At 40.1% G+C, this 17,466-nt stretch overlaps 1 protein-coding gene across 1 annotated transcript in view; it reads left to right on the top strand.

Moving 5' to 3' along the window:
* Window positions 1-17,235, top strand: part of LOC108796766 (ETS translocation variant 3-like protein) — a 22,613-nt gene extending 5,378 nt beyond the window's left edge. Inside the window, exons 2-6 of the mRNA XM_018568283.1 lie at window positions 9,685-9,732; window positions 12,843-13,080; window positions 15,061-15,244; window positions 15,572-15,692; window positions 16,649-17,235. Coding sequence (XP_018423785.1) covers window positions 9,693-9,732; window positions 12,843-13,080; window positions 15,061-15,244; window positions 15,572-15,692; window positions 16,649-17,235 — 1,170 coding nt within the window. The 5' untranslated portion in view covers window positions 9,685-9,692. The remainder of the gene's footprint in view (window positions 1-9,684; window positions 9,733-12,842; window positions 13,081-15,060; window positions 15,245-15,571; window positions 15,693-16,648) is intronic.
* Window positions 17,236-17,466: the final 231 nt, after the last annotated feature.

Raw genomic sequence — 17,466 nt, 5'->3', positions numbered from 1 at the left:
TATATATCTTTGTGATCCATGTGGTAACATTTAAAAGTCTGTTTTTTTTCTTTAGATTTACCATAGTAAAAAAAAGAAATGTGCAAAGATAGTAAGGTCAGATTGTAAGCTGTATGGTGACCCTTAGGGGCACAGTTTCTGCACTGCAACAATGGCATCTTGTAATAATGATAAATAGTTAAATGGGCAGCACATCTTCCACCTATGATCTGGCAAGAACTCATCTCTTTGACGATCCAATGGGAAAGCAGAAAAGTACTCCAACTCTTAAATCTTATGTGTGGACTTTCACCACACCTGATAATTCATTTATGGGCACAAATGGCTTCTTAAAATACCAATAAGAACCTCTAATGGCAAGAGTTGCCCATAGTGGTTTGAGTTTCCACCATCTCCCACGAAGCTCTAATCAGGGAAGGACATGGAACCTTTGGCCTGGGGGACAAATGACTAGCCCTTTCATGGCAGAGCCAGATTTCTAGTGAGTTTGTCATTGGGAGTTGGACCGAGCTCTAACAAAAAGACTAAGCACAGTTCTAAAAGGTCCCTTTAGTTGTTCCTTTGGGGAGAGGTTCCAGACCAGCAGTCTGTGCGCCTGGCTAGAGGCCCTTGGACTGCAGCTCATGGCCTAGGGGGCTAGGAACCTGGAGGAGCAGGTTGTGTTCCTGGAGACATAGGCTGTATGCCTGAGAAGCCACAATCAAGTAGTTGCAGTGGGAGAACTGGAGCCTCAAGTTTTGTGGAGAGTTACATCAGTGGTAGCTTTGTGCTCTTGAAAGTGAACCCCAACCAGGGACTGTTAGCTGAAGAAGCTGTAGAAGTCTGTGCTTTGAGTACTCCACTTTCCCATCCTCCTATCCTCATTGTTCTGTGTTTTTCAATAAAACACAAAAACCTAAAGATGAACTTTTGCCTCACCTTCAGTCTTGCACAGTTGCCCACCCATAAAATAATTTTGACATTTACATAACTTCTAAAAGCTAGCCCACTGCTTGCATTAGGGCTTTTGAAGAGTACTGAGGCAGGATGCTGTGATGTTTCCAGGAAGCTATGTAAAGCACCCTTCCGGCCTCTCCCACCAGCCTCCATTGCATAAAGAAGCAGTGATGACATCACTAGGTTATAAAATAAGGTATGTTACAAAAATAGGTTTAATTATTTAAAATTTTCTTTAGCATTTTGTTGAATGGGGAGGAGGAACAAGGGAATGCCAAAAAAAATAAGAAGATTAAACTTCAGCTTAAAGGACTGGACCTGTATTACTGCAAAAAGAAGGTAAGATGACTGAAGGGAAGGTGTTCTCAGAATGGGATTGCACCTGAAAATTCCAAGGCACTTTAAGTGGAGACACTGTACAGGGAGAATTCAGGAAAGTCCCCTACCTTATACTAAGAGTGGCTCAGATCTTCTGGCTTACCCAGATACTACAGAGAGAAAGTGAATGTAAACTGCCAGAAGAGGATCTGGCAGTCAGGAAATTGGTGCCAAAATAAGCCCAGCATCAAAAAACTTTGGGGAAAGAAACCATGGATTTTTTTTATAGATGTATCCATTTTTTGCACCATATTAACAGTCATTTAAATGATGGCTTTTACACTGTTATACTCTGGCATTAAAGGGTAAGATGTGACTTAATTTTAGGATTAGTAGTTAAAGGAAACACAGTTTCCAGTATTGAGGAAACACAGAAGCTACCATTGCTGACAGAAGCTCCTTAAAAAAAATAGTTGCCTGGCTTTTATGTTGCTCCAAATACTTTTTTTTTTGCATAACTGAACCAGAAGAAGTTCTGACTTTGCACTATATCCTTATGCATTCCAAAACTTCTAGGCAACTAGCATTTTCATAAGGAGCCCATCAACAGCAGCCCATATGTTTTTCTCAGTACAGATGTACTCTAAGGTAAGGTAAAGAAGTTCAGTTAAGGTGGAACTGCCACTAGCACCACAAGATGCCTGCATACCAGGTCAGTTTTCCGATTTGGCATCTTAGGTCCCAGATGCTCTGGTATTCAAATAGTCTCACTTCCATAGGCAAGAGCCTTGCTCGACTCCACCTGCCTCCTAAGGGTCACTATCAGCACATTACTGTGAAGGGAAGCCTCAGTGGCCAATAGTGAGCTTTAAGATGCGAGAGAGGATAGGTATTTAGTCACATGGTGTGAGGTCCTACCTGAACAATCCAATCAATTTATATCCAGCCAGGTAGGCCCTCATATAAAAAAGTTATTGTTAACCTTTATGATCTCAGATCAGGTCTATGGAAATCTAAAGGTCCCAATAACGAATACATGACAGTCTTTTACCTTTTTAACCTAAGCGGATGACAACCTAATGTCTGTGATGTACCAGCAGACATCTCTAGCCGTGGCATGACGGAGGCAGTATCATACCAAGAGATCCAAAAACATCCTTCTACCAGGATAGATCAAATACTATTAATTATATACAAATTAAATAATGACAAAAAGCCCTAACCCTTTAAAACTTTTAAAATCAACCCCAACAGAATCTGTAAGATGTCTCATGTCATATTTAACTAATCCATGCTTGATGGAGGGAAAGGCAACCAGGAAAGTTGTAATCATTTGTCTGAACTTTTTTGATTTCCCCACTGATAGGCCAGCACCATAGGCATTTGTAGTCTACCTCCCCACCCCATGCATACAAACAACACGAGCATCTGTATTTTAAGAACCAACCCATATAAAAAACTGAGGTTGTTTCAATTGTACTTGCACTTCCAACCTCCTTCTGTTGTAATGTCTATGACAGCTTTAACGGGTGTATGGCCAGCATTAGGTCTAGGAGATGGGCATGTTACTTTGTTTTGGGGTTTCAGGTATAATTACATGCACCACAGACCTCCTTAACATATACTGTATACATAGACAACAGCTACATTCAAATGATCACAGCTAGAATCTAACACAAATGTTTGTACGAGTTGTACTATGCCAGAAACAATGATCTCATTTGCCAGCAGCCAAAATTCACAATCAGATAACGCTTGCAGTGTTTATGTCATGTACATTTTGCAACATGGCATCAATTTCAGTACAGAGTCAACCCTAAAGGTCCTAATTATTTCTTGTTTTATCCTACAAATATCTCTTTGCCAACAACATTCACTGATCCTATGTGTTTAATGTTAAATGAGCATCCCAGAATCCTTTGTGCTTTGTCCATTTGTTCTTCCAGCGTACTGTAATCTTCTTGGTCTAATAGCATTAAACGGCTTTAAACAAACAAGGGTTTTGACCTCAGCCTTGAGCTATATTAACCAGGGAAGACCCAATAGGCTGTGATGAGCCTGACAGCCCCCCGAGAGGGAATTAATGAGCTTGCTCTTGGAATTAGCAGGATGAACTCAAGTAGGTCTCGGGAATTACTCCTAACACTGGCTAGCCTGTTTGTTTGGCACTAACAACCGTGAGATTCTCTCTCTTCCCAAGTCTGGATGCTGTCTTCGTCCAGTAATCTCCTTATTTTCGGTTTGTTTTGTCTAATAGCTCATTGGAAAAAAAATGGGATTGTGATTAAAGTAATGTGACACGATCACTAATCTATTTCTGAAGCATGTATGTTAATTGTAATGTGTACTTAATTTACAGAATTTGATAGAGTCCTTATACATCATGTAGCACCTGCAGTATATGTAGGATGAAATTATAGCTAGCATAGAACAATAAACATCACAGCAACCTTCTATGAGTGCCACATATATAATTTTCTGTTTAGGTAATGAAAACATAATGCGCTTTGATCCTTTAAAGAGTAACTTTTCTTTTGTAAGGTGTCCCTCTCCCCAAGGTTTGATACTCGCCCGTCCACAATCATGGCAGATCCACACTGTATGGCCCACAAGCTGAAAACTCTCACAGTCTTCATTGGCCGCATGATAGACATCCACTCCATTCACATAAAGAGGTCCTTTTCTGTACATGTGCAAAGGGCCAGCTGAGAGAGTTACCAGCAGTGGCTGTGTGGGTCACATACCAGGATCATGGGCAGGTGAGCATAAGATCTTGGTTATGTGTCTGTGGGGTGGAGGGGGAGGAAAGGATATTTTACAAAAGTACAGAATAGCTTTCAAGTGAAACTTCAGTCAAAACTTTTTTTTTTTAATAGTATGGTCAAGGGTTAGAACCACAATGAGGTCTCCGTGGGTAGAATGTTTACCACTTTACTTGTTGACATGGTTTCTCAAGGACAGGAAGAGATATACATTTCATTATTAGGGACAGAGGTAGCAAAAAACAACAACTTTTTTGTAGAGCAATGAAGCAATATAACTAATTGGTTGCAAAATTATTTGTTGCAGCTGTTATGTGGATAAGAAGCTTCCCTGCCATTGAACTCAACTGAACTTGCATAATAAATCCATGGTCAAAGTGGAATGTTTTTTTGGCATTTTCAAATAAATACAAAATATATATTTATTACTTTGGTTTCATAAGTGACGTTATATCAAAGTAGGTCCAAAGCCAAAATGTGGTCCTATGGGGTAAAACACGGTAAAAGCTGAGGTGGTTTAAAAGGGGTAAGAGCCTTACTTAGTAACTATGGGCCTGTAAGTTCAAAAAAGTAATAATAAGTAAATCAACCCCAGCGCCTTTGTTTTTACCTCAGCAGAAAATCTTAAACAGAAATCAAGAAACCATTTGTTACTCAAAGGCAACATACTGTAACTATTAAATTAATATACACTGCCTGGCCAAAAGAAGTCACACACACAAACACACACACACACACTAATATTTTGTTGGACATTTAGCTTTGATTAAGCATAGTTTTGATAAGGTTATGCAATGTCACAACATTTATTTCCATTCCCAGTTGCATTTATTTTTAACCAAGATCTTGTAGTGATGATGGGGAGAGTCGGACCACTGTGTAAAGTTTTCTGCAGCATATCCCAAAGTTTCTCAATGGGGTTAAGGTCTGGACTTTGTGGTGGCCAATCCATGTGTGACAATGATATCTCATGCTCCCTTAACCACTCTTTTGCAATTTGAGCCTCATGTATCCTGGCACTGTCATCTTGGAATATGCCCAAAGTGCCATCAGGGAAGAAAAAAATCAATTGATGGGAAAACCTGGTCATTCAGTATATTCAGGTAGGCAGCTGACCTCATTTGTTGCCAGATGAAACATATTAATCACTGCAGTAATTATCCATGGGAGACTCTTAACTATTTGCTTAGCTAAATCCAGGTGGTGACTTTTTGTTTTTGGCCAGGCAGTGTACTTCTGCACTACTAACCCTGTGCAGTTCACTAAAAAGCTGCTAACACTACCACAGACACTACCACAGCTCAGGTAACTGCTCATCAGGCACCAACAGTATAGTTGGATCCGTATACACAGCAAAGAAATATGCAAGGGTAAGGAGCCAAGATTTCAGGGATTGCTGATCAATATTAAAGTAGACCTATCTTCAAAACTCATCCCCATATATCAGAACCCCCAGATGAATTAAAGTAATATAAGTAATAGCCGGCTAAGGGCTAGTTCACACCAAGCACAGAGCAGATGCAGAGCAGTTACAGAACGGATCAAAACTGGGTCCAATGTATTCCAATGGTATTTTGGGCTCTAGTTCACACCAGAGTGTTCAGTTCCAGAGGATGTGGAAAAAACTGCAGCATGCCCTATTTTTATCTGCTCTAGAACGCACCAAAAGGCATCAAAAATGCATGCAAACGCCCTGGAACACACTGAAAGCCCATTTTAGGCTTTTTTTCTTTTTTTTTACAAAAACGGGACGGAAGGCGTCAAAAACGTGGCAAAACACACTGCACTGCATGTGCAGAAACTCATGCAGATCTGGTCTGCATTTGGTGTGAACAAGCCCTTTAGGTTCAAGAAAGATAGAGCACAAGTTGAGGGATGACAGCACTGCATGTTAACCAAGCAGTACTGCATTCCACAGTGCTGTCAGTCTAACTGTGGCAGATAGTTGACAGGAGAGAGTGAGCAGGATGATGATCTTATCAGTGCAATGAAACTCCTTCAATTTTAGTCAGCAGGCTGGGCACAGGAAGGTGACCAAGCTGCACCGTACAGTGAAGAGTGAGGTCACCAACCTACAGTTGCTGCACTGTTTGGGCGGAATGAATCGCTGAAAACAATAAAAATCCAGGTAAAACAGGCCACTGACGTGCTTCTAACTCTGTATTGTTGTCTGCCTAGATGTCAGCTTTAGATATCTTCTGTACTGAAAAACTGAAACCTTTATATTTCCATGAACAATGGTAAAAATTCCAGTACATGTCTACTGGTCCCTTAAATATGTGTTATGTTTGTTATGACATTATTATTAGACATGTGCACTGCCAAAAAATTAGTTTAGTTTCGTTTCGTTTTAAATTCGGATTTGTGTTATTTCGTTTTTCGGTATTCGGATTCGGAATTCAGATTCGGACGAAATTCGTGAGCAGTAGGTCGTTCGAACGTTCGTTTCGTTTTCGGTTCTTATTCGTTTCGTGCATGCGTTCGTTTGTTTGCAGCAAAGTGACATTTGAGGGGGAAAAATGTTCTCCTCTAATGTCACTTTGCTCCAAAAAACGAAACGAATGAGAAACGAAAACGAATCGAACGTTCGAACGAACCACCGCTACCAAATGTTGGAAACGGAAATTCGGATTTGTTTGCATTTGTTATATCTGGAATTCGCATACATCCGAATGTCCGAATTTCCGAAAATTCGTCCGAATTTCGATTGGGAACGAAAACGAATCGCACATGTCTAATCATTATATATTATTTACTGTCTATTGTACTACAGTTTTATGATTTTAGAACCATTTGTAGTATATTGAATAGTCGGTAGAGTTGCTTGTACTATATATGTTTTATTGTTAGATATTCCGTTTTCAGTAACATAAGCTAGGAAATCCTTGTGTTTGTTTCCCACTAGCTTGTTCCTTTTCATTTGCCTAATAATCTCTGAAAATAGTACTCCACCTGTACTCCTACCTCCCAACCTTTTGAAATATAAAAAGGGTCACTTTGTAGCCTGTTGGGGATACACGGTACACATTTTGGCATGTCACTGATGAGCATCGCAAATTCGTACAGTGGGTGCCGCTGTCGGCACCCCTCCACCTGGCATCCCTCGATCAGCTAATCAAAGGAGGCGGTTTGAAAATTCTTGGCGGAACTGACCTAGCAGCCAATCAGCTGGGAATTCAAACAGCGGGGCATTTGTCCCTCAACGCTTCTAAGTGTTGATGGAGGAATCTGTTCTATTTTGTTTGGTTCAGCCCATGGGTTGAATGAAGAAAATCAAACTGTATATACCCCACTTAATTCCAGACATTGTTTTGCTTTGAGTAGAGTGGGGAATAGTTAAGTTTTTATATCTGCCTGTGTCTCTACTGGGAAATTTTCCACCACTTCCTGTCCCTGTGATGCTTATAGAAGAAATCAATACAATCTCAGTACAAATTGGTAAACTAAACATGACATTGTAGTCCATCAGGGAAGCAAGCTTGTAGTGGTGACTACTTTACAGCACATGCAGGGACCATGGGGAACAAAAGTAGCCACCCCCCAGAAGGAGGGACAGTGCCAGCAGCAATTCAGAGATGATTTGAGGATCTACAGCCGAGTGATAGGCAAATAAGGTACAGAATTGTTAATAGTTAAAGCACTTAAATACATTTTTAAGATTTAACTCCTGAGTTTAGTGTCACTTTAAGGAACACTCCTATAAGCTCCTATAACCCAACTAAATAAAGGGTTACTCTATGAAAATGGATACTGTGACCAATTTTCTATATCTCTTGTAAAGTGAGATCTCTAACCTTGGAGTACCATCTTTGTCCATTTACCGACATATGGTTTTAGCCCTCTCACTCTATTCTCCAATACATACAATTAAAAAAAATAAACAACAGTTGTAGGACCCCCCCCGTAATGGTTGCACCATGGGGACAAAGCCAGCATTCACTTGCTGAAACAAGGGAGAAACAAAAGAAGCTGGTGTGTTATATCTCCACCAGCAAAAACTCAAATATAAAATTTGGACAGACTAGGATACTAATGAGGTCTTTGGTTGCCCTGGCAACCGGTAATATTTCAATGTTCTATTTATATTTGTAAAAAAAGTAAACCAACCTATTGCTATTGGAAACACAGTTCTTCCGTCCTCCTGGGTTTTTTTGTTTTTATTTTGCTCTTTGCCTGGTTCACAATTACACATTGATCTAATTCTTAAAATGTTGGATTGGTAAGAATACTTGAAGCTTTCTGCATAGTATAAACTATTTCCGAACTGACTGAACCAGGTAGTGGAACTCCAAGTAATCCAAGACCCACTAATCAAATGATGTATTTAAATATTCTTCAAGCAAATGGGATTAAACTAATGATATATTTTCTTTGGCCGGTTTAAATCCAAGGGAGGAGTATCAAATCCTTTTAGAACCAACTGCAGTAGGATAACTCTATGTTTAAGCCTTGGTGTAACTTACTACTTATTTCAGGGGAGATAAGAAGATAAGGGTGGACAGGTCCCCCCTCCACTTCATATCTTATATATTTGACACACTTCATGGACATTCATCTTCTGAGTCTTTGTCAAGATTTTTTTTTCTCTCTGAACATATGTAAGTGCAAGTGTTATACTATTACTTTTTATTTTTATTACAATTATTATAAAAACTATATCAAATCATATTTAAAGCTTTCTCTAAATACAATTACTTTGTCTTCCTTTATTAAAAATATTTTTTTCAGTAACAAACATTTCATAATTAAAATGTTTTGTTCAATTACATGCATATTATAGTTAAAATATTTTTTGGGGGGTACATGTATATCGTAGTTATAATTTATTTTATTAAACATATCGATGTATGTATGAAATGGCACAATTTTTTCTACATTTTTAACTGATGGCGAAAATTTTTTATATTGAAAATTAAAATCCAGAGTGCAATGAGTTTAAATTGCACATTTTGAACTTGCACAAGGTGGAACTTGATGGACTTGTGTCTTTTTTTCAACCTCAAATACTATGTAACTATGTAACATTTTCTAATTTTAATTTAACTATATTTTGTGTTTGTATGCAAAATATTATTAATAAATGCTTTTGTAACAGTTTACTTCTTGGGGAGGTAAATTAAAGTATATCTTGATATAATAGACTATATAAGATGCAATATTTTCAGAATAGTAAACATGCAACATAAATATATTAATTCAAGAATCTAAAACATGTTAAGTGGTTTTTCACACATTGATGTAAATTCCTTTTGAGACTTTATGGAACAACCTGGAAACACTAAACATGTATATACATAATGTATATTGGAACAATATTAATAGCTCTGCATTTACTACCGGTAATACATTTGAGTACCTCACTATTGCTTTTGGTTGTCATTGTCTGAAAATGTTGTTAACACATACATTATATAATATAATATTTAGTTAACTGATGCTAGTGCTGTTTGTTTTTTTACTGTTGTTGACTTAATTGATCTCAGACTAAATGTCAAATAATTGAGCATTTTTGAACCCAAGGCTTTTAGTGTAACATTTATTATTTGTATTATTATTATACATTTTTATATAAAACGTTTGTATTACAATTTAAAACGCTAAAATACAAACATATTTTTTGCATTTAAAAAATGGAAAATGATGATCTAATTTAATTAATTGATTGCAGGAACTATAATGCACTGTGGCTGTGTACCCAGCTCATATTGGATACCAGGTAAGAGACACGGAGAAATGTATTATATTTATTTATAACAGGTATTTATATAGAGTTGACAATTTACGCAGCGCTTTACATACTGCAAATTCACATCAGTCCCTGCCCTCAAGGAGCTTACAATCTAAGGTCTCTTTCTCACACGCATACATACAAGGGCTGATTTAGACAGGAGCCAATTAACCTTCCAGCATGTCTTTGTAGTGTGGAAGGAAATAGGAGTACCCAGAGGAAACCCACACAAGCACAGGGAGAACATGCAAACTCCAGTGCTGCAAGGAAAAAGTGCTAACCACTATATTACTTTTACACATCAGAGTTTCGCCTTCACCTTAGTCTTCATTCCCCCTTCATATCAAAGTCACACTACCACAACATTTTGAGGCACCCCTGAAGAAACCAGACGGCACACCACTGCACCACAGCACCCTGGTTGAGAAATGTTGGTTTAGATAACCATCACTTTTATGGATCTCCATTTACGTTTTATATTAATAGTGGCCTCAGTCTTAATGTTCCAGTAGTCCCTAGGACCAGGTCATAAAAACTGCTGTGTATACTTCCTAATCCATATATGCAATAATCGTTCACATATATTATAGTGAGTGTGGCTACTAATGCTGGCTTATGTGGCAGACAATAATTAGAAGCGAGGGAAAGGGCTTGGATAAGCAGCAAAATGTCTTCATCACTGTAATGTTACAGAACGAGTGCAGTTCAATGTAACAATATTTAGGAAGGGAAACGGTGCACTCCAAACAGTTTCAACACAAGGTGAGCAAAGAACAGCAGATGGCATCGCTTACCAGGAATCTTATAACACCGAATCTCAACAGCACATAATAAGCTCAAAAAAGTGCCAGTCATTGTTCATTGTATAAGTGAAATTTCAGAGCACCTATCTCCTTCATCATTCAACTGTCCGATGAAGGGCTACGTGCTCCAAAACATCAGCTTATAATACTGGTCAGATTTGATGTTTCAGTTGAATGTATCTTCTACTAATAGCTATTCCATGAACCGGATAAATGAGAACCTTCATAGAGATATTGACTTAGGGGCTGATATTTAAAGTATTTGCATGACGTTCTCAGCACATTACGCTCCTGGGCTCTATCTAGTGGCATTCATGCACCTTGAAAGTCGTTTTCACAGTTATTCACTGTAGAAACACATTATAAATCAGCCTCATAGTAAAAAGCTGAGTTTGTGTTCACTTCAATTTCAATTGTTTTCCCTTGCACTTCATTGGGTATTCATCATGAACACAGCTTCCTCTTATTTACTAAGTAAAGTTAACATACACTGGTGTATATTTTAAATGTATATTTATGTGTAGTTTTCATACGAGATAAAAAAAATTATAATTCTAATATGTTTTTGAATATATTTTTGAGCTCACAATTGGGATCTCGATAATTTGAGGGCATTTCTTTTTCTATATTTGTAAAAGAGACCCGTGGGCTATAAGTATCTTATATATGTAATTGCAATCCCCAATCCCTCAATTGTTTATAACATACACTTTGCAAGTAAACAGCCTCTAGGTTTTTAGTAAATCAACCCCAGTGCCTTTTGTTTTTACCTTAACAGAAAGCCAGAGACCACTTGTTACTTTAAGAAGAACTATGAGGTGAGTGAAAATCACTCAACCTCATAGTTCGAGCCGACTTGTGACAATGAAACTGTCACACGTCGGCTCAATAGATGGGGAAGTGAGCGAACACATACCGTCGCTCGCTCACTTCTCGATCATGTCTCCGCAGAGATCCACCCCGTGCCAGCCCCGGAGGAATGGACGCTGAGGTGGCAGGTACAGCTGGCTCTGCCTCTAGATAGGCAGAGCCAGCTGTCATTCAAGCAGCTGGGTGGATCTCGACAGCATTGTCAGGATCCGTCCCGGCTGCGCGGTCTCAGTATACTGCGAGCTGTAGCTGAGCTTTGGGTCATGGGAGGACACTAGTATATGTCCTCCCGTGACCCTTAAGAGAACTATGGGGAAAAACACTTATCCCATAGTTCTCTTTTAAAGACAACATAATGCAACCACAGACAGTACTACAGCTCAAGTGACTGCTCACTAGGGCCCCAACAGTATGGTTGGATCAGTATATACAGCAAAAAAAACATGCAGGGGCAGTTGATTCCCAAGATTTCAGGGATCGCTGGTGAATATTTAAATTTACTTATCTCTAAAATCCCCTCCTAGATATCCGCACCCCCCAGATGAATGAGTATGAACTACATAGTACCCCTTGTAACTAATTAACAATAAAATAGTGTAAAAGTAAATAAAACATCCACAGCATGAAAAGTCCTTTGATGGAAGAAAATATGTATATAGGTAATCCAATCTCACATGTTGTTCACCAATATTAATCTACGTCAGTCACCATGACTTGCTGCATGACGATGTTGACATGACCACCCGCTACCCAACAATCTTTTCCTGCCGCTACTCCCATCCCAAATGACAGGTCTCTGGCTGGCTGCTGTATGTAAGCAAACAATCCAGGGATGTTGGGTGACATTTTTGACCATACATAGGCAATGACGACACTCGGGATCCCCGGCTGCTTTGTTTACAAATATGAGCTGACCGGTCATTTGTCATTTTGTGGTGATAGTGGTACCACTGCGAAATCACATACTTATGCCAGTTGTTTGTTTACAGCCGGGTGTTCGGGTGAGCGTTTTCCCATTTGCCGAACTGGGAACAGGCTGGGATTGGGTTGAACTTATGTTCAATCCAAAGCTCATCCCTAATAATGACCAGTCTTTCATAGTCTGAAATCTTCCAAACTTCATACATCTGATCATTTGAGTAAGAAGAGGAATTCCTGTACCTCTCAAACATTTCCACCAGTCTTTTGTGTGTCTGCTAGTTACAGGTCTGCAAACTCTCACAGACCTGTACCAAATCTGTGGAAAACCATGCTGGTTGCCCAGCTTTCATGTTAACTCACAATCTTTGATAACTTAGGGGGGTCACTGAATCAAAACAGGTATACAAATAAGTTGTTCTGACTTTACTGCTTGCATGCTTGTTCCAGGCCAGTGACTACAAATTTTGTTTAATTAAAATGATAAACATCCCTTTTATTCCTAAGGTCTGGCCTTCCCCGACTGGGCGTACAAGGCGGAGTCGAGTCCAGGCTCCCGCCAGATCCAACTGTGGCACTTCATCTTGGAGCTGCTGCAGAAGGAGGAGTTCCGCCATGTCATCGCCTGGCAACAGGGGGAGTACGGCGAGTTTGTCATCAAGGACCCCGATGAAGTGGCCAGGCTGTGGGGCCGGCGGAAGTCTAAACCCCAGATGAACTATGACAAGCTGAGCCGGGCACTCAGGTGAGAGGATATGCTTCAAAACATGCAAAATCAAGTCATAAAACACCATCACAGTAGACTCAAAGCTCTGATAGAACTGCTTATTCCATATGTGAATTAACCAACCTTCATTTTCAAGGTTCTGCTTTTTGGAGGACCAAAATTGTCCTAAATTAGGACAGTTTGGAAGAAGCTATGCAAATCTCTAGTGCTATGATGGTGTGCTCACTGAAATTCACCACATCTTCACCAATGGGGACACAACACACAATTTTAGTAAGGAAGGTTTAGAACTTCTGACCATGTTTTATTACTGTCTGTTCCTTCCTGTCCCGGTGACCACTGCACCTCTTCATTTCTTGCATATGTATCATATGAACAGGAAGTGTGAGGAAATCTCTCCAATGGTATCACTGAGGGAAATAAAAAAACAAACAGAATTAGTTAGACTTTAAGGGGTTGGAGTTAGACTCTGACAAAGGGTTACAGTAAGGCTTTGATAAAGTCTTCGATTTCAATTAAGGGTTGCAGTTCGACTTTGATAAAGGGTTGGAATGACCGCCAGCCGCAATGAACTGAGATACGGGCACCTTAGATTTTGCATATGGATTCTGTCGCTTTTCAAGCTCTGTGATTGGCCTATGTCCTGACCTGCATATGACGCCATCTCCTAAAAATGAATGACTCTTATGATGCCTGCCTACCTACAAGTTGCAGTATGCCTAACCCTCCTCTTTCTTTCTTCCCTTTATCTTTTTTTTCTTTCTCTCTGTCCTCTTTCTTTCTGCTTCTCAGCTATCCCCCTCCTTCTCTCTCTATGCTTGCATGAGTGTTCCATGTTTTTTTTCCCTCTATTGTGTCAGTGGCTTCCTCCCAGGAGCTTAGCTCTATCCCTGCACCATTCCCGGTTACCGGTACTAAACCTTTTCAATGGGGTTTGTGGCCACTGTTTCCTGTTCCATTGGGGACTTCATGAGATTCTCATTGATCTGGGGAGATTTATTTCCCTTGTTGGTTATTCTCAATGTTATGTGTTCTATATTGTTAATTTAAATAAAGGTTTGTAGTTATGCTTTCATAAAGGGTTAGTGTTTCGATAAAGTGTTGGAGTTAGGCTTTAATAACGTGTTGGAGTTAGGTTTTAATAAAGTGTCGGAGTTAGGCTTTAAAGGAGAACTATGGGGTCAGTGCTTTTCCCCATAGTTAACCTAAGGGTAATGGGAGGACACAAACTAGCGTTCTCTGTGACCCAAAGCTCAGTATACCGCGAGCTACAGCTCGCGGTATACTGAGACGCCGCAGCCGGAACGAATCCTGCCATTGCTGTCGAGATCCAACCCGGTGCTGTATGATTGACAGCTGTCTCTGCCTATCCAGAGGCAGAGCCAGCTGTGCCCGCCCCCTCCCCCGTCCGTTCCGCCAATCAGCGCTGGAGGATCGGACAGGGGAGAGGTGGAATCCCTGCAGGGAGCCATGAGAGATAGATCGAGAAGTGAGCGAGCGACTGTATGTGTTCGCTCACTTCCCGATCTACTGAGCCGACCTGTGACAGTTTCATTGTCACAGGTCGGCTCAGATTATGAGGCTGAGTGAAAATCACTCGCCTCATAATTATCCTTTAATAAAGTGTTGGAGTTGGGCTTTAATAAAGGGTCGGGGTTAGGCTTTAATAGAGGGTCGGGGTTAGGCTTTAATAAAGGGTCGGGGTTAGGCTTTAATAAAGGGTCGGGGTTAGGCTTTAATAAAGGGTAGGGGTTAGGCTTTAATAAAGGGTAGGGGTTAGACTTTAATAAAGGGTTGAAGTTAAGCTTTAATGAACCGTTGGAGTTAGGCTTTAATAAAGGGTTGAAGGAAGGCGCTGAGACTGCACAACTAAAATCTACTCTTTGGAGGTTTACAAAGTATGACATTAAAACAAAAGGTGGGTCTGTGTAATAAATGTACACATATACTACTGTATATGCTATAACTTTTTTTAAGTTTTAAAAGTTTTACTTTCAGATATTACTACAATAAGCGAATACTGCACAAGACAAAAGGGAAAAGGTTCACATACAAGTTTAACTTCAGCAAACTAATCTTTGTAAACTACCCAGTGTGGGACATGAGATGCCACTCACAGTCTCTTCTGCTGGGAAACAATACGAGTCATACAGCGGTACTGCCATCTGGTGTTCAAAGAGAGGTAATACAATTATAATGATACTTTTAACTATGTGGACATATTTGAAGCCAGAAAATAAACTAAAATGATGACGACAATTATTATTATTAAAATTTCAGTATGTCACTTCTGTATAAACAGACCCCTTGGATGTACCTATTCACTAAGTAAAACTAATGGGCCTGTTCATAAACCAATGTTCATATAAAATAGTATAAACTACTGATCATTTAAAATTGTTGTACCACCCACCCATCTCTCTATCCATCTCTCTATCCATCTCTCTATCCATCTCTCTATCCACATATAAACCTTTTCTTACAGTGTTCCCTTTTTCCCTTACTACAGGTGTTGCAGAACACTCTCCTAGCTCATAAGCTATTTGCAGACCAACTTACCTGCCGCAGAGTTCTCCAGAATCCGATGGACTATGATAACAGCACAGGAAAGAAGACGCTGGGAGCTGGGAGTAAGTTATATAGCATTTGATTATACTAGCATTTGATTACACCACCCTGCTTCCTGATTGTAAAGGAAGCCTGCTCGATCAGCACTGCCGGTCAGAAGGAGATCTCCCTCTGACCGTATGTCCCGGTATCGGAGCATTTAAATGAGTATGAGTACTTGCCCAAATACTCGGTATCAGCACCAATACTAGTATCGGTATCGGTGCATCCCTGCTTTGCACCCCCACTGCTCTGTTTACTCTCCGTACTTCAGTGAGGGGCATATGACTCATTCTCCTTCCGCTCATGTGCAAAGAACAGCTTTGTTTTAAGGACTGGTAAAAAGGAATACATTAATATTGGTTGAATTTCCTCTTTATTGTCCCTTTAGCACAGTTTAAAGTGATTCTGTTGGGAAAATAAACTGGCCAAAAATCTGTGCCTGCAAAAGCCCTCCTGCTGTCTGTGCTGCAGAATGCTGCTCAGCTGAAGAGAACAGGGTGACAACATAGGTGCACAACTAGGAGACACCTGTCACCCCATTACAGGAAGTGCCTGAACAAGGACCTCAAGGACCCTTATTCCCCCCTCCCAGCAGTAACTTAGCAGCTCAGCTATCCTGCTCTCTCCTCCCCTACAACAGTGATTCAGGAGACTTCCAGCATTCTAATCTCTAATGTAACACAGAATAGGAGCTCTGAAAAGGCTTCCTCTATGAACGTTAAGAAGGAATTTAATCGACAGTGTCTACAGCTACAGAGGGCTTGTTTTAAAGCTCATTTACGCCTAGTAAGAATGTATAAATACATGAATATTCATTGCTTGGTCATAGTTTCACTTTAAACTCAAGTTTATGTACACTTTTAAATGAAGGGCCTCTAGTTAAAACTAGAAAAATAGATTTTTTATTCTTGTTACAGAATCCAAAAGAGCTTTTAAAATGTTCCATTTTACACTCTGATGCCTATTGTTTTTCCAGGGAGCAATCTGGTTCCTTCTCCATGTTTCTCGGGCTCCTGCTGTTACTTTGGCCTGCGCAGTGGGCGTTTCCATGTACCTAGCCCATCCACGGAACTTCACAATCCTGGCATGGCACCCCAACCTGGACGATCTCTCTTCTCCCCTACTTCTGGTACCCTGCCAGGCTCAGCCGAATGGCCACTGTGTACCAGCCACACCTTCCACCACGGTCTAACGTTGATGTCGTTGGAGGAAAGATTTCCGAGCCTTGGCCAAAGGGGAATACAGGACAGGTTAATGGAAGGCAATCACTCAAACTCCCTTCTAGGGCAACAGACCATGCCACCCAGAGAGGACCAGCCTATCATATCACCTGTTTTGGAAGCCCAACAGGTGAGAAGCACCTACCAATCACCTTCAACTGTGAAACCTGACCCAGAGAGCCAGTGCAAGCCTTTAGAAGAGGATAGCAAGTTGAAAAACTTTAAAGAAGCTATAAAGGTTCCTTTGAGTCCATCTGAAAAGCACAATGTACAAAGTATGCTGCGGCCAGTAGAGGCAGACCGGCCATTTAACACCAAGAACTGGCTGCTAAAGCCTGCATAGGAGTCTTTGGTATACAATGCCTAGTGATATTAGGCTCTATGTATAATGTATCTAATCTTTAAACCTCCGTATTAAAGCTTAAGACCTAGCAGAAATCAGACAGTAAAAGAAGCTCATCAGTTAATTCAAAATTCTCCAGCTAAGAAAACACAGTGGGGTTGAGGCAGGTCACTTGGTAAAGTACATGATAAATTACATGGTCAAATTTATATAGACATCTAACCATAACAT

This window comes from Nanorana parkeri, unplaced genomic scaffold (assembly GCF_000935625.1).
Source record: "Nanorana parkeri isolate BGI_ZX_2015 unplaced genomic scaffold, ASM93562v1 scaffold1167, whole genome shotgun sequence".
Taxonomy (NCBI): domain Eukaryota; kingdom Metazoa; phylum Chordata; class Amphibia; order Anura; family Dicroglossidae; genus Nanorana; species Nanorana parkeri.
Note: the sequence above shows the minus strand (reverse complement) of the source record. Positions and strands in the feature narration are given on the sequence as shown.